General features: G+C 39.0%; 1 protein-coding gene across 1 annotated transcript; it reads right to left on the reverse strand.

The window, feature by feature from the left end:
• Positions 1-1015: 1015 nt before the first annotated feature.
• Zc2hc1b (zinc finger C2HC-type containing 1B) lies at positions 1016-22540 on the reverse strand. Its single transcript, XM_074053672.1, is given in 11 exon segments — positions 1016-1112; positions 5467-5561; positions 5563-5606; positions 16035-16049; positions 16052-16101; positions 16103-16141; positions 16143-16174; positions 16687-16806; positions 19487-19548; positions 21010-21089; positions 22527-22540. Coding segments are annotated over 11 exon segments (648 nt in total).
• Between the last annotated feature and the right edge of the window lie 3992 nt (positions 22541-26532).

Genomic DNA, 26532 nt, shown 5'->3' on the forward strand with positions numbered 1-26532 from the left:
GGAATATTATTCGGCAATAAAGAAGAATGAAATCATGCCACTGCAGGAAAGTGGATGGAACTGGAGATGATCATGTGGAATGAGATAAGCCAAGCTCAGAAAGACAAATATTTTATGTTTCTGCTCATTTGCAAAATAAAGACCTAAAAACTAAAAATATGAAGGAGGACTGATGAGGGGGACCAGCAGGAGAGCAGATGGACAAGGAAAGTGTGATGGGGCAGTGAATATGACCTAAGTACATTATTTATGCATATGAAAATAGCATAATGAAATGCACTAAAAACTGCTTAGAAAGTGGAGGAGGGATAAGAAAAAGTAATAGAGGGGGTAAATTTGATCAAAGTACATTATACACATATATATAACAATGAAACTCCTTTGTACAATTAATTTATGCTAATAAACTTTTTAAAAAGATCCCTCCATTTATTAAGGAAGAGAGAGAGCACAGTTGATATCTCCTCCAGCCTTCTGGTTACCAGCTGTGCATCTTAGAAAAATAACGTAGCCTTTTTGAATCTCAGCTTCCCTTTTAATAGAATGTAGAGTAAAATACTTGGAAGATTATTGGGAGGAGGATAGAAAGCAGGTCTCCACATGGTCAAGTACTATCATGCTGGTCATGCCTTCTGCTACTTTGAAGAAACTACCCACATCAAGACAGAAAACTCTCCCCTTCTTTTCAATACGTCACCTGACATGTGATCTTCTCAATGTCTTTTCAACTTTAGTAGACTGCAGAACACTGATTCTAGACTCCTGCTGTTGTAATCAGACAGGACTTTGCACATTATCAATGTTGTACAATCCTGATAAATTAAGAAATATTCTGTCCTGGAAAATCAGCTTTAACCTCAAACACATCCACATGTCTTTTGCATCCCAAAGGAACATTGGATGTCATTGTAGTTTTTGTCAGCCAATTGATGATTCCCAAGGTCAGCTGTGGTGTCTCTGATCCATTACTCGAGAGCTGAAGTACACACACTGACTTACCTCACCTGTTGGGACCTCAGTCATGACTTCCAGGGCCCTGCTCTAAGGCAAAGCTCCCACACACAGCCCTGGTAACAGCTGGTTCCTTTTGGGGACTTGCCTGGGCCCTACCCAAGAGACAGAGAGAGAGAGAGAGAGAGAGAGAGAGAACAGCAAGCACTGTAATCTCAGGTATCACAAAGGAGGTAAAATTGCTTCCACTTCTAGCCCTGGATTAGAGTCACCTATAGGGACCCTGCACCCAGGGGCAGGGTAGACAAAGACACACCCTGTGCCTCAGTTAGCTCAGGTCCTGCTCTCCTGCTGGTGCTCAAAGCCACATCTGGGTTTTGGAGCTTTCATTCCATAATCAAGCCATTGGGATTGGTGGTAGTATGTTTATCCTATGAAATTATTGTATGGAAACATAAGAAATCACCTAATGTCAATAGGATATAGTTAGGGAACATTTTATTTTTCATTACACTTGAAAATGATTTTGTTTTCTAACATGAACAGAAAAGAGAAACAGAGATTGGCAGGCAGTGCATGTTTTAGCATGGAATTCCAACATCCCCAGGCCATCCCTGTCTCAGCAGAGAAGCAGTGGAATGTTAGATGAATGCAAAACCAGGACCCAAGGCCTATGGAAGCTACATTAGGAAGACAACCTGCTACTCCAGTTCAGAAGTCCCAACCAGGCAAGGGTGCTGTGAGATTAGGGCAGGTAGTCCCATCCAAACAATGAAAGTTATTTTTAGAGTCCTATATTGGTCTCTTTTGGTTAAAAGTAAGACACATTTTAAAAGTTGGTTATGTTTAAAATAGAAACACATTTTGGCTGTGCCATTAACAGCTCTTCAAGACTGAGACAACCGCTCCCTTCTTGTTTCATGTCTGAATAAGCTTCACTATTAGGCAAGGCCCCAGAGTGGTGGCATTGGCACAGAGGAACAAACACTGCTGTTCAGACAGACTCAACAGTGAGTGAAGGAATTCAGAGAACAAGCAATTTCTCTTCTATGTTCGCAGACACCACTTAGCTCTGGAAAACAAGAAGAGGAAGAGGGCCAGGTTACTGGTTACAGTCAGTACAGCCAGATGGCTTTCTTCAGGAGTAAAAAAAACCACTTCCGTTCTCTGCCTCCTTGCTCCCTCTTTGGCTCCACTAATTACCCACTAACCTCGTGGACTGGTTACAAGTACTGTTGCAGAAAAACGATTTCTCTGCTGCTGTACAAGGTGGAGGGAGAGTTGCACTTACAAACTTTTGCAAACTTGGGTTGATCTGAAGTTCAGTCATAGCTCTCCAAAACTGTACTGCCAACCCTACCTATTTAGAAGGAGGGTGGGGCAATGTGGAGACAGGAAAGGCAGAGGAACCATATTTACTAAGCACCTTCCTATATTAACTATAATTCTCCTGAGAACTCAACAAGGTACACATGTTTAAAACCATTTTATAAATTAAAATGAGTCTCAATTTATCTAAAGTAATAAATTATAGAAGTGAAAGTCAAACCCTGACTACTGATTGCAGAATCCTGGTTCTTTTGACATTGTACTGTTTTCCACATTGAGGGGTAAAGATTAAATTTCTAAAACTGCATTTATCCTCACCCCCAACATCCGCACATGCTCCTCCTTCCTATGTTCCTTTATTTACATTTATACTATGGACTGAGCATCCCTAACCCAAAAATCTGTAATCTGAAATGCTCCAAAACCAGAAAATTTTTGAGCACCAACATGAGGCCAAGAGTGGAAAATTCCACACCTGACTTCATGGGATGTCTGACAGTCAAGACACGGGTACAGGAGAAACATCGTATAAAATTACCCTCAGGCTGCATACGAGGTGAGTATGAATAAGCACGTATTCCGAAATCCAGAGACAATTGAAACCTGAGGCACTTGTGGTCCCAAGCATTTCAGATAAGGGATACTCAACCAGCGCTACTAACTGCCCAGGCTCTGGGGTCCACTTTTACCCTAGAGCCAATCATTTTCCCAGTCTCATCAGTTATTCTTTAAATCCATTCCAGGCCCTCATTATTTTCCTGTGGCTCCTTCTTCATCTCCTGCAATCCATCATTGGACAGTAATTGCAAGAGTGACCTTTCTGCCAAGACAATTATATGTCACTCCAGTTTCCACTTTTGAACCAGTCTACCCTGCCTACGGGATGATGCATGAGGCCACTAACAGGCAATAGGTGTGCTCGTATATGCCTGCAATGCCAGCACTTGGGAGGCTGAAGCAGGAGGATTACCAGTTCCAGACGAGCCTGGGCTACAAAGCAAGACTCTGTCTCAAACAAACAAATAAAAATTAGACCACAGGACCGAAAAACCAAGAAAACTAGCCTACAGAGAGAGAAGGCAGCCGGAAGAAAGGTCATGATGAATAGGTGGGAAGGAGGGTCACATGGGTCTCCTGGGACTTTCCAGGCTCTTAGGCCTGGCTGTCTTCAGATTTTAGGGCATCTATCCTATCAATTCCTTTTATCCTCCAAACCTGAATTTGAGTTGAAGCTCTTCTAGATCTGCTGCCCACTTTGCTGTCTCAGCCTGTCCCCTACCTCCAGACATTCTACACTTTAAGGGAGGCACTCAGGGCACAAGTTAGACATTTTGTGTATCCTGTTCTTCCCCTTCCCACTCTGGGCTGCTGAGCTCATTTTGATACTTAAGGGAAATTGGAAGGATCGCCCTCAGGAATATATGACCACTAAGCCACAATCATTCTGAATTGTTACATTGTCCCCTTTTTTGCACTACAAATTCCCTATCAACCAGTACCAAGCACAGAATCTGGTACACAGTAGACACTCAACTACTCTTGAATGTATGTGGACAAAGACCTTGGATTCCCTGGTCTGTGGGACGTGCTGTGCTAGAGGATTCTATCCCCATTAGACACAGGCTTTAATGGAAAGCTTTCTAAACATATTCTATACTCTTTTTGGGGGTGGGGCAGTACTGGGGTTTGAGCTCAAAGCCTTGTACTTGTTAGGGAGGTGCTTTACCACTTGAGCCATGCCTCCTTCCCTTTTTGCTTTAAGTTATTTTTCAGGTAGGGTCTCTCGTTTTTGCCTGATCCACATAGTTGGGACCACAGACATGTACCACCATGCCAGGCTTATTTGTTAAAGATGGGGGTTCACTAACTTCTTGCCTAGGACTGGCCTTGAACTATGATCCTCCCAATCTCTTTCCGGGATTACAGGCAAGAGCCACCATGCTTGGCACATGTTGTATACTTTTACAGTGTTTAGACAATTTAATACTTCTCTTGGTGGATGAGCCACACTCATGAAGTTAATGTTTTACTGTGAGTTATGTTCCTGGGATTTTTTTTTTTTTTTTTTTTAGATGGCACTGGGGTTTGAGTTCAGAACTTCATACTTGTTAGGCAGGACTCTTACTGCTTGAGCCACTCTGCCAGTCCTGTGTGTGTGTGTGTGTGTGTGTGTGTGTGTGTGTGTGTGTGTAATGGGTTGTATTTTGAGTTAGGGGCTCGTGAATTATTTGCCCAGGCTGGCTTTGAACTTTGATCCTCCTGACCTCTGCCTCCTGAGTAGCTAGGATTACAGGCGTGAGCCCCTGTGCTTGGGCTGTCCCTGGGATTTTTGATGTACATAGAGGTGTTTGCTAGCTGCAGTTCTGTAATTACAGAGCTATCGTTATCCTGCTCAGGTTGGCATTTTAGCAATTTGTACCTGTGTGTAACAGCTGCTTTCATTCATCATTCATCTACACACCCTTTAACCTGATGATTCTGTGGCTTTAAATAATATGCAGAATACCTTCTCTATAGGTCAGAACACAACATGAGGGATGTCTTGCTGGTGATAATTCATCACCCAGACCGGTTACAAATTCTTTTTTGGGTGGTTTAGGCTAATAATCAGAGTCGGATAAACAGGGTGTTAGCATAATGCTGAAGAATCATGTTTTTTTGTTGTTGTTTTTTAAAATATTGTAGTCTTTATTCTAAGAGGCCTGTATAGCTATCCTTATCTCAACCAGCAAAAACCCTTGTTCCTTCCTATTATTGCTTATACTCTCTCTACAACAAAATTAGAAATAAGGGCAAAATAGTTTCTGCTGGGTATTGGGGGGGAAGGAGGGGGCGGAGTGGGTGGTAAGGGAGGGGGTGGGGGCAGGGGGGAGAAATGAACCAAGCCTTGTATGCACATATGAATAATAAAAGAAAAAGGAAAAATAAAATAAAATAAAATATTGTAGTCTTTATTCTAAGAGGCTACAAGCACTGCAATAATATTTTTTCTGCAACAATAATTTTTCTTGCAACAGTAAGATTTTCACTGCCAGCTAGAAAGTGTGCCTCCAAAAGAGGATGGAGATGTGCTCTCTTGATCCTCACACCTTTTAAGATGGGCAGCAGAGGTTCCCTGGCAAATCCCACCTGCTTGGCCCAGGCATGTAGGGATACAAAGCCAACACCTGGGGGGAGATACTTACTTGAGCTCTGGATGCTAACTTGGCTACTGTCCGGGCTGGATCAAAGACATGGCAAGAAGACTGATACTTGCAGAAATTAATATGTTGCTTAGCAATTGGTTTCATTAAACCTCTTCATACAATATGGGCAATGAATGTAATCTGCATGTAAAGATAACAACAAATGACAATCAGCATTTCAAAACCAACTATGGAACTGACTATATGAAAAAGAAGAAATAAAAGATGTACTCTGCTCCAATGAGAAATAATCAGCTCCAAATTCTGGTTTAGGGCAGCCTATTCTAGAGGGGAAGGTGGAAATAAAGGACATGGCAGGGAAAATTTTTACTTGTTCCAAGGAACTCATTCCAGTTAAGAGTGGGCCTCTATAATGTTTGCACGATATTTTTCTTAGAAATACATTAATTATACTTAGGACCTTCCCAATTAAATGGATTCAATGAACCCTTTGTAAAGAAAGCAATTCTAAGGTGGGAGTGGGGACACATGTCATAAAGCAGCTACCTGGGAGGAGGAGATAGGGAATATCACAGTTCAAGGAGAGCTTGGGCAAAATGTTAGTGAAAGCTCATATCCCCATATTGAAAAACAAGCCAGCTGTGGTGTTTGGCACCTGTGATCCCAGCTACACTAGAGGCGTAGGTAGAAGGATCAAGATTCCAGGCCGACCTCGGGCAGAAGTAGGAGCCCCTAGCTGAAAGATAAAGTGGAAGAGTTTGGGGGTGCGACTCAAATGGCAGATACCCTGTCTCACAAGCACAAGGCCCTGAGTTCAAACCCCGGTGTTGCCAACAGGAGAAGGGCTAGATTTTTTTCACTTTACTAGGAGGTAAATAATACGTTAATGGTAAAAGGATAAAAGGTGCTAGGTGGTCAAAAAAACTGAAGAAAGGCCAAGGAAGGGTGACAGAACAGTAGCTTCAGAAACAGCTTCAGCTTCCCACGATGCAGGTCCCAGGTGGCTCCCTTCAGCCCTAGGTCCTCTATAGTTCTGTCAAATACCTTTTCTGTCTACATTTTTCTTTCACATGCAATTACCAGACATAATTGGCTAGTGAGGGATGTGGGAGGTAAGAAAGAGTCAAGGTTGCCTTAGAATGCAGGCTGCTCCCAGCAAAGCTGGGTTGGGGTCGGCTCCTCACTAAGCAGGCAGGGATTACGGATAGCTTTGTTTTCACTCATGCACTTTTAAGGGATAACGAAGTGGATTTGAGTGACATAAAAGAACTTTCCCCCTAGAAAGGGTCTAAGACTCCATCAGCCTTAAAGAATGAACCTTAAAGAATGAAGTTCAGATTAGTGCATAGTCAAAATTCCTCCATGTATGTTAGATAGTTAATGCAGTGAGGTCGTCCAAGTGTAGAGGTTTTAATAAGCCATTTCTTTGAGCAGTATGGGGAATTTTGTACTTGAACAAATCATTTCCTACAAATGAATACTCCTAAAATGTAAGAATTTCAAGTACTTCAGAATTACCTGGTAGTCTTCCCCTTTATTTCACATTCTGGAAGGCAGTACTTAATCATTAATTTAACACCTGTGTAGCCCAGGCTGTAGGAGCGGAGAGGCGATGTCTCTGCAATCAAGGAATAAGTGTTCTAATGCAGAGACAAAAAATAAAAATCTCACATGGTGAGGAATGCCTTAAAAAAATAAAGCAAAGCCGGACAGCATTGAGAAATGATGAAGAGCCTAGGTTCTGTAACCTGTCTGACTGGTTTTGAGCCTGAGTGCTTCCCTTGCTGTGTGTAAGCTTGGGCAAGTTACTCCAGCTCCTTAGGTCTCCATCTCTTCAGCAAGCACATCACCTGTATCATTTGTTTCATCAGGTTGTTGTGAAAGTTAGCAAGATAATCCACACGAGGGTGTGGCCCAGCAGGAGTGGCAGAATATACTGAGAACGTTATAAATGCTAGCTGTTGCTGTAAGGAAACAGACCCAGCAAGGTTATATTTCCAAGTACCAAGCAGGAGAGCAAATGCTTAGAGAGAACTTAAATAGAAAGGGCCAAGATCACTCAGAGCTCATTTATGATGCTGTAGGAAAACCATCTAGAATCCGGTGCTCAGTTTGGTGATTATTGCCTTAGGTCTTTCATTTAGAAAGTCAAGTCTTATACCACAGATGCTGCTACCAGAACCCTGGTCAGGTCAGGCAAAGTCCATGGCCATGCAGTGCTGAGATACATCCGCCTGCCGTTCATCCATTACCATCCTTCCGTGTATGCAGCAAGTCACGACAGAGGCAGCAATGGTTCCCTGCCGCAAGCATGTCAGAGAATCATTTCAGAAGATGCACACCTGTACTCATAGCACTGGAAGACTGGGACAGGAGAATCATGAGTTTGAGGCTGCCCTGGGCCACACAGCAAGACAAAAAACAAAATAAAACTAACAAATTATCAGAGATGACAAGACAAATAGACAATTAGACATTTGGAGGAATAAACTGTGAGAATCAGGACCACTAGCACAGGGTCCACAGGAGGAACGTGAGCCTAGCTGTAAGGGGAAGGGTCAGGTGAGGAGTTTGTGGCTGAGCATTCAGGATCGCTGGTAGCATTTGTTTTGAACTTCATATGCTCTGAGAGTGGAAAATGATTTTTCTACAGCAATCATTTAAACATGGCATGAGTAAGCTCCACGTGCTTCCCTATCTCAGTCAGAGTCACCTCTCTTCCTCTATCAATATTGCTTTCAAAAAATCATATTCCCTATTTATTTTAGCAGACAGTATTTTCAAAAGTCAGACCATAAATGGATTTTTATGAGGAATATGGTGAACAGATCTCATATAAAATTAAAATAGAAAAAAGTATAATTTTATTTTGCTTGTTCATTTATTGGTGTTACTGGGGCTTGAACTCAGGGTATGGCACTTGCTAGGCAGGTGGTCTATCACTTGAACCAGTTATTTTTTGCTGTAGTTATTTTTGGGATAGGGTCTCATGCTTTTGCCCAGGACTGGCCTAGACTACTGGGATCATAGGTGTACACCACTGTACCTGGTTTATTGATTGAGATGGGGTCTTGCTAGCTTTTTGCCTAGACTGGACTCAAACCATGATCTTCCTGATTTCTGCCTCCCAAGTAGCTGAGATTACAGGAAGGTCTACTGCCTACTTGAATAGGCCACCATGCCTACTCAAGCATCATTTTAAAATATAAACATTGTACTGAGACTCCTACGTAGTTATATGAAATGGTGACTAAAGATCCCAGGTCTCACAGAATAATCCCAATTATAAACATTATATGTCACTGTACCTATAAAGTGTTAAAGCATCCTGGAAATTTGATCATCAGCAAACTTGATTAAGTCAGTAAGAATAAATATATACATGTCATGGAAACAGGAAATCATGCTGAAAAAAACAAAAAGAAGGGCTAGAGGTATGGCTCAAATGGTAGAGTGCCTACCTAGCAAGCACAAGGCCTGTAGTTCAAATCCTAGTACTGCTGAAAAAAGGAAATTACTTGCAAACTCATGCATGTTAGGCCATATTATATAGACCTCTAGTTATACATGCATATACATTTTCTAGTACTTAAGACAGAGACTACAGGCTAATATAAAATTCCTGCATAATCAAAATAATCAAATTGTGGTAAAAATGTGCTAGTATAATCATTTTTACTTGTTGCATAAAATTACAGTTAAGTGCACAGGAAAGAATTTAATTATAAAGCTGTATTTCAGCATAAAATCTGAAAGGAAGAAAAATTAATTGAACATGGATGAGGCCTTGCAAAGGGAATTTTATTTTGGAGAAACAATAATCCACACATCTTAGATCCAACTTGGTAATGAGAGAAATTCACACAGCACAACCTCTGACATGGTTTCACTTATTCAATTAAAAAACCACAAGGCAGCCATCAACACGGCAGCTTCTGATCTTAAAATGAGGCCATGTCTCAGAAAAGATGTTTTTTATTCTATGGCACTTGTTGTCAACGTACTTGTGCATTACTAAAACCACAGCCACAAATGCTTCTCCCGAACATTCCAAGACAACACATTATTTTAAGCTACATTTTCATTAGTGCCCTCCCAAATTAGAGCAATTATGAAAGTTACTTTCTGGTAGAGAAGTTCAGATGATTTGGTTTTTAGATGATATTTTATAGTATGATTACACTGCAGCTTTTTGCTTTTGCATTTTTTCAAACGGACTTTTTTTGGGGGAATAATTTTATATACAATAAAATGCATCTATTTAAGTGAACAGTTCAGTGAGTCACGACGAATGTATACATTTGTGTAACCACCCCAATTAAAACGTAGACTTTCCACCACCCCCACATTTCCTTCAGGCCCATTGCTGGCAAGGTTCCCGCAAACTCAGTCGCAGGCAATCACGGATCTGTTTTCCAGCCAAGTACTGGTAACTTTTATTTGTTCATAATTTCACATAAAAGGACAGTCATGTTGCTACATAAAAAATACTACTTCCTTCTTTCTGTTGACTACCATTCCATTCTGTAAATGCTCCACAATATTTTTATCTATTCACTTCATGGTGGATATCTTTAGGTTTTGTCCTTGCTGGTACTGAGGTTTGAACTCAGGGCCTCACAGTTGCCAGGCAGGTGCTCCATCACTCGAGCCACAGCCTCAGCCCTTTTTGCTTAAGTTATTCTTCAAATAGGGTCTCGTCTCATGTTTATGCCTGGGCCAGCCTGGACCACAATTTTCTATTTAGACTATTTGCCTCATGCCCAGCTCATTGCTCAAGATGGCGCCTAACCTTTTGCCTAGGCTGGCCTCAAACCTTGATCCTCCTTATCTCCACTTCCTGAATACCTAGGATCATAGGTGTGAGTCACCATGCCTGGTTGACATTTTTAGTTTTTTTTTCAAGTTTTTGCTATATGAATAAGGCTATGAATATTTATGTATAAGTTTTTTATGGATATATTTTTAGTTTTTGCATAAACATCTAGAAGTGGAATTACTGTACAGGTTAAGTGTATGCTTAATTTAAGAAAATACTGGTGCAAAGTGGTTGCACTATTTTACACTCCCATTAATAGTCTTTGAGACTTCCAGTTGCCCCACTTCCTAGCCAATGCTTGTGTCATCAGTCTTTAATCTTAACCATCCAAGTGAGTGTGCATGGTATTTCATTGGTTTTATTTTTTATTTCTCTGCTGAAAATGATGATATTGAGTATCTTTTTATGTGCTTTTTGGTTATTATTTTGTGTCATGTCTGTCCAAATATATCTTTTGGTCTTTTCTTATTGGTTGTCTTACTATTGAGTGGTAAGAGTTCTTGATATGTTCTTCATATGAGCCTGTTATCAGATACATGCATTGTAAGCCTCAAGCTTGTCTTTCTATAATAGCATCCCTCAAAACTGAAATTTTTAATTTTAATGAAGTCCAATTTACCAAGTATGTTCATGTATATTTTTGAAAGAGTCTTGCTGTATAGTCTGGGCTTTGAAATCATGACCTTCCTGCCTCAGCTCCTGAGTGTTGTGATTACAGGCATGTGCCACCATGCTCAGTTTACCAAGTTCTTCTTCTTCTTCTTTTTTTTAATGTTACTGCATGTTATGTCCTGCCTGAGAAAGCTGTGTGTGTGTGTGTGATACTGGAGTTTGAACTCAGAGCTCATGTTTGCTCGGCAGGCACTCTATCACTTGAGCCACTCCCTTGGCTCTTCTTTGTGTTGGGGTATTTTTGAGATAGGGTCTCATAAACTATTTACATAGGCTGGCTTCAAACCATAATCCTCCTAATCTCTGAGCAGGATCCTACCTCCTGAGTAGCTAGGATTACAGGTGTGAGTCACCAGTGCCCAGCTTCTGATAACTATTTTTCAACAATTTTTGTTTGTAGAATTTTTATAGTTGAAGCCCTTAAGTCAATGATCCATTTTGAATTAAGTTTTATATATGGTATAATAATCAAGATTCATTTTTCCTATATGTATATACAGCTGTACTAGCATCATTTGCTGATAAGACTACCTTTCCCCTATTTAATTACCTTGTCATCTTAAAAAAAACAGTTGTGCATCGATTATGGGGTCTATATGTAATTATATTTTCTGTTTAATTGACATGGCAATACCAAGCTGTCAAGATTTCTGTATAGTAGTCTTGCCATTGGGGTAATGAAAGGCCTCCAACTTTGTGCTTCATTTTCCAAACTATTGTGGCTATTCCAGTTCCTTTCCATTTTCACATACACTTAAAATCAGTTGGTCAACTCCTACTTGGCAAAAAACAAAACAAAACCTGTAGGTATTTCCATTGGAATTAAGTTGAATCCATAGATCAATTTGGGTAGAATTGATATCAAACACAACATTGAGTCTCCCAAACCATGGAAAGAGTAAATCTTTCCAGTTATTTTGGTCCTCTTTAATTCCTTGAAGTAATGCTCTGTACTTTTCATTTTACACATTTTGTTAAGTAAATCCCTTTGTTAAGTATTTAATGTTTTTATGTTATTATAAATGGCATTTTAATTTAATCTTTGAATTATTTATGCCTCATATATAGAAGTACAATTCACTGTGTATACCTTATATTCTGAAATCATTTTATTGCTAGTAGCTTTCATGTGCTTCCCTAGGGTTTCCTGCATTCACTCATTCATGATTATTTATTTATTTATTTATCTGGTACTGGGTTTTGAACTTAGGGCCTTGTACTTGCTAGGCAAGCTCTCCACCACTTGAGCCACACCTCCAGTCCGATCATGGTGTATGTTGTTTGTGAATAAAGATAGCTTTATGATTCTTCCTTTCTAATCTTTATGCCATATATTACATATTTGTGTATATATTTATAATTTTTTTTTGCCTTCTGACACTAGGTACTGTCTCTAGTCGTGCTAAATAGAAGTGGTCAGAATGGATATCTTGCTTTTTTTCCTGATCTTGGTTGGGAAAGTGTTCAGATTTTCACCACAAAGTGTGATATGAACTGCAGATATTTCAAAAATGCCTTTTATGGAGGAAGTTCCCCTTTTATTTTTACTTTGCTGAGAGGTTTTTGTTTTTGCCAAAGACTTTTCTCTTTTGAGATGATATGCTTTAAAAAATGTTTTAGTATTATGATGAATTACATTTATTATTTTCTTCCCTTTACTTAATTTAGGTTTGATTTGTTCTTTTTCTAATTTTTTTTAAAGTGAAAGTTTAAGGTAATTGACTTAAACCTTTCTTTTTTCCAAATGTAAACATTTCAAGTTGTTAACTTTCCTCTAGGCACTATGTAAGCTGAATCCTCCTCACTTGATCTTTTCATTATCATTCAGTTAAAATATTTTAAAATTTATCTTGTAATCTCTTCTTGGATCTGTAGATTATTTAGAAATGTGTTATTTCTAAATGCTTAGCAATTTTCCAGATACATATTTTTTCAATAATTTCTAATTTAATTTTATTTGGCCAGAGCACATATTCTGTATGATTTCAATTGTTTTAAGTTTGTTGAGACCCACTCTACGTGATTTAACTTTGATCTATGTTCCATGTGAATTTGGCAAAAACGTGTATTCTGCTGTTGCTCTGTGTCATATTATAGCTATTGATCCCAATGAGATGGAACTGGTTGATTCTATTGCTCAAGTTTTCTATATCTTTACAGATTTTCCTGCTGCGTCTTCTTCAGCTACAAAAACAGGAATGATAAAATCTCCAAATACAATCATGAAGGTGTCTACTTCTCCTTCCAGTTTTGTCAGTTTTTGTTTCACATTCTTTGAAGCTGTTACTAGGTAAACATTAGAACTGATAGGTCTTTTTGATGAATAAATTCGAATCTTTATCTCTGTCCATACTTGTCCTGAATTACTTTGCCCTATATTAGCATAGTTACTTGAGCTTTATGATCATTTATGCGTACATCTTTTCCCATGCTTTTAACTTGTGTCTTTAAAGTGTGTTTCTTGTGAAAAACACACAGTTGGCTCTTGCTTTATTATTCAACTTGACAATCTCTGTCTTATCTGGAATATGTAGGGTATTTATGTGCAATTATTCATATGGTTAGATTTCAGGCTATGTATTTGTCTTTATCCTGTCTGTTCTCAGTTCTTTTCCCTGCCCTCTTTTGGATTGATTTTCCCCATTTTATCTCTACTTGGTGTATTATCTTATTAGCTATACATCATATTTTCAAGTGGCTATTCTAGTGACCTCTAGTCTAAACTATCTTCATTTCTTTCCTTCCTTCCTTCCTTCCTTTCTCCCTCCTTTCTTTCCTTCTTCTCTCCCTCCCTCTCTCCGTTCCTTCCTTCCTTCTTTTGTCCCCTCTCCTCCTTCACCTTCTCTCCTCTTTTTTTTTGGCAGCACTGGGGTTTAAACTCTGGCCTGTCAATTATTAGGCAGGTGCTCTGTCACTTGAGCCATTCCACCAGCCCATAGTCTATCTTTAAATAATACTATACCTATTCATGCATAATGTAAGGAACTTGTGATATGTGTCCATTTTCCTTACACAACTTTGTGCTATTGCATTCATATAGTTCACTTCCATATGTTGTAATACCATAGTTATGTGTTAAACAGTAAAGAATATTCCCTGGCTAACAATATATTCAGTGGAAACAAGACAAGGACACCTACTTTTGTCACTTCTATGCAGCATAGTATTGGAAGTTCCAGCCAGAGGATTTAGGCATAGAAATAAGTAAAAGGTATACAAATAGGAAGGCAAAAGTAAAATTGTCTGTTTACAGATAACATAATTTTATATGTAAAAACCGGTAAAGGGTATACAAAAAAATCCACAAAACACTGTTAGAGCTAATAAATGAACTCAGCAAAGTTGTAGGACACAAAGTCAAGCTACCAAAAAAGTTGCATTTTTATATAACAAGGAGCCATCTGAAAAAAGTCAACCATTTCATTCTATTTGTATGTATACAGTAAGAATAAAATACAAAGAAGTAAATGTAATCAAGAAGGCAAAAAAAAAAGCTTGTACATTGAAAACTATAAAACACTGATGAAAGAAATTAAAGAAAACATGAATAAATGTAAAGACATTCAGCAACCATGCACTAGAAGAGAATGCTGTTTAAATGATGATACTACTCAAAGTGATCTATAGGTTCAGTGGAAGCCCTGTTAAAATCCTCCAAAACAGCATTTTCACAGAAATAGAAATAAAATTTTTATGGAATCTCAAAGGACCCCAAATTGCCAAAAGAACCTTGGCTTTATTTCTATAAAGCTACAGTAATCAAAATAGTCTGGTACTGCCATCAAGGCAGATACATAGGCCAATGGAATAGAATAGAGAGCCCAGATTAACTCTTAATGGGTTTTTAATAAGAGTGCTAAGACCATTCAACCAGTGGTGGTGATAAAACTGACTGTGTGCAAAAGAGTGAAGTTGAAACCTTAACTTACATCACACACAAAAATTAAACAAGAGCTAAAACTATAGACTAAGAAAACACAGGGGATAAGTGTCATGGTGTTAGCTTTGGCAATGATTTTTAAGATATGACACCAAAAGCATAAGCAACAACAAAAAAATAGATCAAAATTTTAACAATGCTGTGCTTTAATTGAAGGCCACTACCAAAAGATTCAAAAGACAGTACACAGGGTAGGAGAAAATATTTTCAAACCATATATTTGATTAGGGCTTAAAATTAATCTAATTAAACCTCTAGCTCTGACTTCCAATTTATGAAAGATGGGCTAGAAGAACAAGTTAAACATTAATAATAAACAAGTAGGTAGACATAGAAAATGAGACATTTTAAAACATAAATAGCCTGGTAGGGGTAGAGTGGGAGATTTTAAAAGATTGAAAAGACAACAAATAAACCTTGACTGGATCCTGGATTGTGACTGGGGATAGGAAGGAGGGAAGGGACAAGCTTAAGATAATTGGGTAACTAGGAGTCTATATTTTAAGTGTGATAACAGTGTTGAAGCTACACAGGAAAATGTACTTAAGAGATATACTGAAGTATTTAAATGCTGATGATGTCTGAAACTTAACTTTTAAAGGTTCTGCCAGAGATGGACAGCAGGTAGGGAGCAATGTTGACAACTGTCACATTTCAGCAGCAGCCATGTGATAATCATTGTACTACTCCTTTTCTAGAGACTTGAAAACTTCCAAAATAAAAAGTTTGGAATAAAAAAACTGTGGGCCACTATACTGCACAACTTTAAATGGTTGCAATGGTGAACTTTGTGTTATATCACCTTTAAGAAAAAAAAAGAGCTACAGATAGATACTTAACTTTGTGAACCTAAATTAGAATGCTTAGATGCTAGAATGGCTTAGATGCTCGGCATGGCTTCTTGCCCCCTAGCCATAGTGGGAATGGTGTCCATGGAGTTAGGTAATGACATCATGAAGGCTCAGTGGTGCGCTGATGTCACAGTTAGGAAGAAACACAGAATCTTTATGTGAATTGGAAAAAAAAAAAGATGATACTCTATAAATGCTTTTACTCTCACATAATTGATAAAATTACTTCTATGTAATCGTTATTGTCAACTGTAGAGTATGTAGAAGCCATGACAACTTGGCCAACACTCAACTATGGCCTCAAAAGCAAACCAAAACCCACACACCTGGGTTGCCAGTAGAGGGGGTGGAGGCGGAAGAGGCAGACCTTCTCTCATGACTTCTCTCAATGTACTGCTTGGCTGATTGAAATGCATTAACGAAGCCCTGATTGTTGCCTGCAGCTAGATTTCCTCACAGATTGAGACTGTATGAAATAAAACCATCACACACTACCCTAGACTATGTATCTCTTGATTACCATTTTTTTTAAAAGCTGGGATTTGAATTTACAGGAAATTGGACTGTGTAATTTGAAGAGAAAGGACACATTTTTGCAAAAGAACTAAAGAGATTTGGAAGCTTTAGAAATAAAATTGCAAGTCTCGGTTGTGAGGAAAAACACAAAATAAACAACAGAAAAAATGAAACTGACAAATTTAAAGGAAAGAAAACGCAAGATTAAAAGTGCCTTTCTTCCTCAGTTAATTGCTAGATTTAAACTCACTTGAATGAAAATATAAGCAAAATTCTTTTTGCCACATCTGGAAAATGTCTCAAATAGATTTAGTAGTCTAAGTGAGCGAGATTATATAGAAAGTATCTGGTAAAGGCAATGATATTAAATGACATTACAATGCCTTATCAGCAAAAATGAAGCCAGAGAACCCAAAACGGACTTAAATGAACTTACTATAACAAAGAAGGTGTCAATTGTACCCTGCACTGAGAAGCCTTCATCACAGTAGGAATGTCAGAGCCTTGTAATCTTTGCTTCAAGGAATTGAAAGGTTTATGCTTTTTGTACAAGAGTTTTCTACATATTGGTCCATGTCTTTCCTACACAAGGAAAGGTAGAGCTTGGAGTTTTGGAAATACATAGTCACATAGTTTTTAATGTCTGCATGTACTTAAGACAACCCCCACTACTATAACTGGTTTGCTCCTTCAAAATAGTCCATTGTCTCTCAGGCCACAGCACAAGAAGTCCATTTGACTCTCCTCAAACATGTCACACATAATTCGATAGTTTGAACAAAGACAATAAAAGGCCCTTATAGTGCCTATCTATAGTTTAGATTATGAACGTTCTCTACCTAAGGCCCATGTGTTAAAAGCTTGATTCCTTGGGTGATGCTACGCAGAAGTTGTGGGAACTCTAAGAGATGAAGCCTGGTCTGGGCATGGTGGAACTCACCTGTAATCCCAGCACTGGGGACTGAGGCAGGAGGTTAGGGAGTTCCAGACCAGCTTGGGCTAGCAAGACCCTGTCTCAAAAACAAACAAACAAACAAACAAAAAACACCAGGCACAAAAGTTTATGCCTATAATCCTAGCAATTTGTGAGGTAGAGATTGTGAGGATTATAGTTTGAGGCCAGTCAGGGCAAAAAAGTTTATAAGACCCCATCTCAACCAATAAAAAGTTGGGTGCTGTGGTATGTGCCTGTCATTCTAGCTAAGTGGGATGCATAAATAGGAAGATCATGGCCCAGGCTTGCCTGAACATAAAGTGAGACCCTATTCAAAAAATAACTAATGCAAAAAGGGCTGAGGGTGTGGCCCAAGTGGTGGAGTACCTGCCTAACAAGCACAAGGCCCTGACTTCATGCTCCAGTAACACCAAAAAACAAAACAACCCAACCAAAACAAAGAGAAGAGGCTGAGTAGGAGGTTAGGTCTGTGGGGGCATGCCCATGGATTGTGTCTCTGGTCCCTTCTGCCTTTCTTTCTTTTGCATCCTAGTGTGAAGTGGGTGCTTTGGCTTTATGATGCACATTACTGTCTTGCTACAAGCCAAAAGCAAAAGGGCCAACTGACCATGGACTGGAATTGCTAGAACCGTAGCACAGAATAAACCTTTTCTCTTTTAATGTGATTATCTCAGGAATTCTGGTATAGTGATGCAAAGTTGACTAATGCAACAGCTAAACAGATTTACTTCAAATTTGGTTTTATACATTTAACTCTAAAAATTGGGCACTATGCTCTTTAATCCAACCTATAGTCTTTGTGTGTGTGTGTGTGTGTGTGTGTGTGTGTGTGTGGTACTGGGGCATGAGCTCAGGGCCTACACCTTGAGCCACTCCACCAGCCCCTTTTTTTTGTGAAGGGTTTTTTGAGACAGGATCTCATGGAACTATTTGCCTGGGCTGGCTTTGAACCTCCTCATCTCTGCCTTCTGAGTGGCTAGGATTACAGGTGTGAGCCACTGGCAACCTACAGTCCCTTAGGTACTCAACATTCTGGCACAAAAACTAGGGAACCGACTTGGACTTTGCCTGTGAACCATGCTCATAAAGTCTGTTTCTGTGCCTGTGTGGAATTACACCAACATCTTTGCCCTCTTTCTTGCTGGATATGTAAACACATGATAGCTACCATTTACAAAGTTGCTTTGTCAAGACCCAAATAATGTAGGCTCTATAAAAAACACTACACCTGGCTAGGAACAAGCACCCCATGTTAAACTGAAGGAGAGAGATATCAGATCACTTGACGGAATGTGCTCTGTTAGCCTAGCAATAGGTTTAAGGGATGCGTTGCAAATATATCCAAAACATACTTGACACTGAGGCTTGCAGCTCCTGGCAGGCAAAAGCAATGGCAGTACCCTTGCAAACTACAAGGGTACAACAGGTCCCATGAGCTACCCCTATATAGGTTTCAGGAGGCTCCACCCATAGGAGAAGAGATAGTTCATTTTTTAGGTTCCCTAGAAAAATAAAACCTACAACCTTTTATAGCCCTCAAATTTGGATTGCAGTCCAAATCCTGTAAATTCAATAAGTCTTTTCCTCTAGAACCTATTGATTGCATTAACATCCTAGATTTTTTTTTGAAGTCATCTTTCTCGCTAATCTCTTTATAATACTGGGGTCTACCATCTATTTGATTCCCCCAAGTTAGAAATAAATAAACCTTTTATTCAACTTTAAAGCCACTGGCCAAAGAACGTGATGTGCAGTTAGCTTGAACCTGGATAACAATTAGATCTTGGCATGGGCTCTACATCCATGTATTATTTTGTTCAAATGGTATAAGCCCCCTAAATCTGAGGATTCTGTATACGTGGCAAAGCGGAAAACAGGAAGGTTAAAGGACTTGTCAGAATTAGTGACAAATTTGCGGCTAAAAGCCAAGTTTCCAGATGCTTGAAATTCAATGCTCATTCCTTTTGACTAGCTAATTTCCCTGGTGTTTTGGCCTTGAAATTTAAATTTTTGATGCTTAAAGAAAAGGCGGAAGAGCCAAAGCTTCTCAAGGGATAATCAACTGTGCCAAGACCCTTCCATCTGGTGTGCTTTTAGGAGGACCCTGGTTAACAGGGTCACTTTTGAACGTGGCGGCATCAATCTGCCTCAGTGTCCTCCGGGCCTGGCAGTCACAGGTTATGTGCTTCTCCTCTTCCCATGCTTCCCTCCACATCTGTCTTTAATCTTGGCACCACCACCTCCTCACTGACTTGACAGTTCATTTAACTCCAGTGAAACACATCTACAAAATGTCTTTATGTTTACCAGAACATCTGCTGCAAAGCGTCCTCCATAGACTTCACAGGGAAATAACTCCTGATTGCCATCTGCGTGAGATTCAAGAGCACATTATGTTAGTTTCATGGAATTGCCTGGCTGAGAAGAAATGACTGACTGGAGGTGACCTCAATAGCCTAACATCCTCGTCTTTCTTCCTCACCAACAGCTTCTTCCTCTTAGGAAGATCCTTTGTAAGTTCACCTGATTATTTCTTTCTTACTGTCAAGCCCTGACTTCACCAAACAAGTAAGTTTCAGGCAACAGAGTATAGTTGTTTGATTTAGTGCTTAATATTCCTAAGTGCCTGATGGCTATGTTTTAGACCTATGCACAAAGTTAACATCTTTGTTAAGAAAGATCCAATGGCAGCATCTTTGGGATTCCTCTGAGGCTGAAGACTGAGCCCAGGGTTCCTCTCCCCAGTGTTACCAAGTACTTGAGTCATTGAGAATTGATCAATAAATCACTGAAGGTATAGACCAAACAAGAATTGAGTCTGTCAGAGGCCTAATCATTTATTCAATAAATAATTAAATACCAAGTATCTGTTATTATGCACTTCTACAGAAATATTGAGAAAAACTACATGAATCCAGCACAGAAAAAAGAGAAAGTTGGGAGATAAATTACTTTAAAAGAAGTTAGAAAGAAGGGCTGGAGGTATGGCTTAAGTGATATAAGTTAGAAAAAGCTGAGTGTGGTGGTACACAGCTGTAATCCCAGCTATTCAGGAGGCCTCAGGTTGGCTCCAGGCTGATCCTAGGCAAAAATGCAAACCCTACCTGAAAAATGACTAAAGCAAAAAAGGGCTGGAGGCATGGCTCAAGTGGTAGAGCACCTGCCTAGCAAGTGTGAGGCCCTGAGTTCAAACCCCAGTAATGCTGAAAAAAATGTTACAAAAGTTTCCAGAAAAAAGAAAAATGTTATGGAATTTTAAGAGCTTCACCTTACAATATTTTCTTTTAGCTCATCTGGATTTGAGTATGTAAAGATTAACAGTCAGAGGTCTGAGCATGGAGATTTATATTGGAATTATAGCACTCAGGGACCCTGAGGAAAAACCTAAACAGAGCTGTGGAAGAGGCACATGAAAAGGTAGGAAGGATAGGAGGTGAGAAGAGGGGAGTTAAGTTAAACTGATGGAGGCCTAAAATGGGAAGGAAAGAGGAAACTGACAGGGAATCTCTAACATGACTAGATTTGTAGGGGCTGAGGGGTGGCAGAGAAGGATTCTGAAGGATCATGCTAAATTTGCAGGCATAGAGAGTTGAGAAGGCAGTGAGCCTGGGATAGAAATAGGGAATCTGAAAAGAAGAAAGGCCATCTTAGGGAGAAAAATGATCTCAGCCTTGGAAATACTGAGCTGAAATGGAGTCGTCCGGCCAGCAGGATGGAAACGAGGGAGGTCAGGGACACAGATGCAGCTTTGAGGAATGAAGTAAAGCTGTATACTGCCAGGGAAGAAGTCATGGAAAGAGCATACAGAGAGGGTCCTTAGGGAAACTTACATGTAAGGGCCAAGAAAATGATGGTGATAAGCCAGGAGAAGCAGGAGAGAACAGGGTCATGGAAACCAGGGGAAGACAATCTGAAAGAGGAAGGTCTGGTTAACAGGAAGCAGATGGTAGCCTGCTACAGATGTTGTTGATTTAAATAATTTTTTCTCACGTCTGCTAATTGGTATTGTACTTTCAACACAGGTCATCCATCTCAGCACACAGAAGTACCTCTCCTTCTTGTCCTTTTGGCCTGCGCTCTGTAAAACTAGGTTTTTTGTTTTTTTCCCAGAAAAGTTACCCCAACCCTCCATATACTTACTTGTTAATAAAAAGTACTCATCCTGATTTAAAAATGGTTGCTGGGGAGCGGGGCAGGGCGGGGGGGTCAGGGGGAAGAAATGACCCAAACATTGTATGCACATATGAATAAAATAAAAAAAAAGGTTGCTGCTTTTTCTAAAACACTAGTGAAAGATAATCTGTTTTTATGAGTATTATAAAATGAGTCACATTTATATGGTGCTTCTCCTTTTCCCCTAAATATCTGGAACCTCTTGTGTGCCGCACAGTAAAGCTGTGAGGTTAGGGTCGGTACCATTTTAACAGATGAGAAGATGGAAACTCATGGTTAGGTGACTTCTGTAACACTGCGACTCAAACTTGAATCTGTTTCCACAGTCATCACACAACTATAAATGTCAGTTGTAACTTGCAAAGCATTTGGAAATTGCTAGAGAATCAGTAAGCTTGGCTTAAACCAGTGAGTTTTAATGAGCTGTAGGAACTTAAAATAACAGATAAGATTCAATGCAAAACTTGAGTGTAGCTGGACCATCATTCTGAACATGTTCAGTTTGGAAGCTTGTCAAGGAAGAGAACATCTGCCTAGCTGAATCAAACCTGGCGATCCAGGTCTACAGTATTTGTTACTGAAGGTTGAATCACATGAAAGATGTGATAGTGCTACAGTTTTAAAAGAGCGTTTTAAACCACCAAAATGCCCTCAATAGGTGAATCCTTAAATAAACTGTGGTATATCCCTGTCCCAGACTACTATTCAGCAATAAAAAGGAACATTATTGATGCATGTGATAATCAGTGACCTCAAAGCTAAGTGGAAAAAAAAATTAATTTCAGAAAGTCACACAGCTGGGCATTGGTGGTTCACTCCTGTTATCTTGGCTACTTGGAAGGCTGAGATCAGATCGGGAGAATTGCAGTTCAAGGCTAGACAGGGCAAATAGTTCTCAAAACCCCATCTCCAAAATAACCAGAGCTAAATGGACTGGAGGTGTGGCTCAAGCAGTAGAGTTTGTTTTGCAAGCACTAAGCCCAGAGTTCAAACCCCAGTCCCACCAAAAAAATAAAGTCACACAGTGTATGATTCCTTTTTATATCATTCTCAAAATGGCAAAATTATAGATAGAAAACATTAGATTGTCAAGGGGCAAGAATGGTTGGTGGAGGAGGAAAGTGGTTGTGACCACACAGAGGTGGACAAGGACAATCTTTATATGATGGAATACATCTGTGTCGTCATTGTTGGTGATGGCTATGCATTTTGTAAAATGGCATAGATTCATCTTTTGTTTATTTTTGCAAACAACATTTTATGGATACACAGCCATGCTCGTGTGTTTATATAGTATCTATTATTGTTTTCACACTGCACAGCTGAGTTATGTAGTTGTAACAGATAACACGTAACCTGTGAAAGCAAAAAAAAAAAAAAAAATCAGACTTGACCCTTTATAGAAAAAAGTTGTGAACTGATAAATCAGGACATAAATACTAGAAGTAGTTTGTAGGAGAGTAACATGAAAAGTGTTACTGCATATATTTACAAGACTGGGAAAACACATTGCATTTCAGTGGTAAGAATGTGATTATCATTCATTAGTTTCCTGAATTTTCAAAAATTTTTTTTACAAAGATTAAACATCACAATTTAAAAAATCAGAATAAATGACTGTTAAAAAAAAAACCTTTTAATAGAAAATGCTCTGCAACAGCAAATATCAATAGTTATTTTTCTTTTTCTCCTTTATTGGAACTATACTTTGTCAACTGTTATGGTGGGTATTATTTTTAAACATTGGTTTATAATCCTTGAAATTTTTTAAGATGAGAAAATGAATTGAAAAAAGTTTTACTTTTGTCTTTTTTTAAAACATTTTTTCAGTGTTGGGGATAAATCAGGGCCTTTCACATGCAAAGCAAACACTCTACCAGTGAGCTACCTCTCCCTTCCCCCTTTGGTTTTTAAGACAGTCTCCATATGTAGCTTAGATGGGCCTTGAACTCCCTATCCTTAGGTTGGCCTTGAACTCATGACCCTCCTGCCTCTGCCTCCCAAGTGCTCAATTACTGGTGTGCCCCATCACACCCAGCTTTAGACATTCTCTTTCTGAGCTGGAAGAATGCTTTCAGAAATACCTGAAAGATATGGTAGAGAAGGCAAAAGGAAGGCATTTTCTCTTCAAATGTCAATGAATCAAATAATTCTTAGTTTTCTTACAATATTTATCAATTTCTACATCTTTCATGGCCCATGACAAGGGACTGCCCAGTAGTCTAAATTTATTGCCCATCAACCTCAAATTATCAATTTTATCTCAGATATGAGTCTTGACATAAGGAGTTATGACTACTCAGTTAGGATGGCAGATAAAATACTCCATCTAATTTTGCTTTCTCTCCTCAGCCCTAATAAAACTAAAGAGACAAATGGGCATGGAAACAGAACCACAGGACAGGTTGGAAAAAAGGTAACAGAAACCTTGAAATCTGGCAAGCTGATGGACAGGGTAACTGACTTGTAGGACTAAAAGCCACATCAAAAATCCACTTCTTAAGTTGACACTAGGGGAGAACTATGAACCACCCAGATTTGCACCAAAGATCCTTAAATATCATAGGAACTCCTGGAGCAACATGTACATCTGTAACTGGGGCAGGATGAACAAGGAGGATAATGGGAAAATGTGGAAAACCAAGGTGAAAGTTGAACAACCTCTCCATCCCAATACATTCTGTCAATCCCCTATTCCCCTCTTTAGCAGGTCTACTTTCTGGAAGGATAAAAAGGAGTCTTGTGCATTCGTCCACACAAGGCACAGATGAAAACATGAGTCTATATACAAAAGAGCACATAGGTAGTTATAGGCCTACATTCACGCATATGGCAATTTTTTTTTTTTTTTGGTACTGGGGATTGAATTCAGGGCCTTACACTTGCTCTACCACTCATTACTTGTGGTAGATACTTTCCATATAATTAGTAAAGACTGAACCATTGATTGCTCCTAGGGGAAATAGAGTTAGGTTCCTGAGAGTCTCTGTGATAGCATCCTATTGAGAGATCAGTTCAAAACCTTATTTTATGTGGTTCTACTTAGAGACACCTAATATGTACTATTGACTCAATAGCATTGAATTAATGCCAAGTAGACCTCGTGCCTAAACAACTCATCTAACACATCTTAATATTCCTCAAAGCCTCGTACATAGGAACACTAGATGGCACTTCAGTACTGCAATTGGCGGCCATTTTAAACAACGAAGTCATCAAAAAAAACAATCAGCAAATAATCTTTGAAAATAATGCTTATTTACAATATGAGAGCTTAAATAAGGGTTACCTTGTTTGACCTCAGTTGGGAGAATATTGGGTGACAATTTTTTATGACTATGTGCATCTCCCAAAAAAGAGTGTAAAGATGTCATGAGTATTATGTTACAAGTAAAATTTTAGCAAGAAGGTGGATTTGCAAATATGGTATCCACAAAGACAGAGGACATATATCTGGATGAAATGATTTTTCTAGGAATGTAACCAAATAGCTCATCCAGACCACCATCCCACAATAAAGCTCAGTCTATCAAATGCTACTACTCACCTTCTTCAGAATTCTTAATATTTTTTTCTCAAATCTTAATCATGAGCAGATAGGAGTTATGAAAGATCTGAAGAAAGTCTCTAAGCATTTAAGTTCAAGCAACCAAAAAAAGCAATTTAAAGGAAAACCGAAGTTCTTGGAAATTTAAAAAAAAAAAAAAAAAGCCTTGTAGGAGACAAGTAGCAAGTTCAAAGATGACTGAAATGTGGAGTAAAATGGCAAAAAAAAAAAAAAAGAGGAATAGAAACATAAGCAAATGAGAGTACCAGTCTAGGTGGTCCTACTGGACTTTGAGAGACAAAAAGAAAATGCAGGGAAGGAAATAAAAATAATTTAACAATTTCCAGAAGGATAGGGGCTTCTTGGTTTAGAGAGCCCAGACGAAAATAGATGTGTAACAAACATATTTATGAAATTTCAGAACACTGAAGGCAGAGATTCCACAGAATTCCAGAGTAAAAGAACCAGCTACATAAAAACTCTCAGGAATCAGAACGGCTTCAGACTCCCAAAGAACAAAATGGGAAACTGAAATAAATGGAGGAAACCCTTCAAACTTTCAAGGTAAAATAATCTACAACCTGTAATTCTATTCCCAGTTTATGAGTTGAATATGAGAGTAGAATACATGTCTACATCTAAGTTCTCAAAAGGTTTATATCCCATGAACTCCCCTTATAGAAGTTTGTGGAGAATGTGACCCACAAAAATGTAAAAGATTCAGGAAAAGCAATTTAACATTGCAAAGAACATCATCTCAGAACAGCTGGTTATCAGAACAAGAAAGCAACTAATCCAAGTTGGAGGTGTGTGATTTGCAACAGCGATGTTGATGGCTGAGAAGACTAAGATTGTCACTGACTTCGTAGCAACCTTGGTTAGTTACATGCAAGGAAATCTGGCTCTTGTTCTGTTCTATACTTGGCTTATCTGACCATGTTCCAATGAAGTGTCTACTACCACTTTTACATCCTGATGTCTAGATGAGCTGATGCTCATTTCACCGGACAGGAAGGCTCTGCATTAACCTTGAGCGATGGAGATTAAGTCATAGTAAGCTCAGAAGCAGAAAACATACCCCAAGCATACAACCCTCTAAGCATGACTTTTCAGACCCATGATGTTCCACCTGTGGGGACTTGTTTCCTAGGACTCCTTCATCACTTTGCTTGTTCACAGGGCTCTTGTAAACTCTATAAGCTGAAGTCATACCCAGGGACTAATTGGAAGCAAATGCTGCTCTCAAGAGTTAGATTTGTACTTCTTCCTCAGTTGCTCAAAAATAAAGATCCTCTGCTAAGGGACACACATAGATGGTTTAAAGAATTTTTCAAAAAGGAAATGTTAAAAGTAACAACATGGATAGTTTATTGATGACTGTAGATTTCCTGAGGTAAAAGTAGAATGAAATTGAGACTGGACCCAGAGATGGCTTCTATGTTCTATTTCTTAACTTACATAGTGGGCCTGTGTTTGCTTTAAGTTTCGCAACTAAAATATAAGACCATAGAATTTTTACACTCTCTTTTTTTTCTTCTCCTGCCCTTTAACTAACATGCTTGATAAAGTAAATCACTGTCAATGCGCATGAAGAAACAACATAAAAGCACTGAAAACGTGAACAGTAAAAGCA

Source organism: Castor canadensis, chromosome 1 (genome assembly GCF_047511655.1).
Source record: "Castor canadensis chromosome 1, mCasCan1.hap1v2, whole genome shotgun sequence".
In the NCBI taxonomy this organism is placed as follows: Eukaryota; Metazoa; Chordata; class Mammalia; order Rodentia; family Castoridae; genus Castor; species Castor canadensis.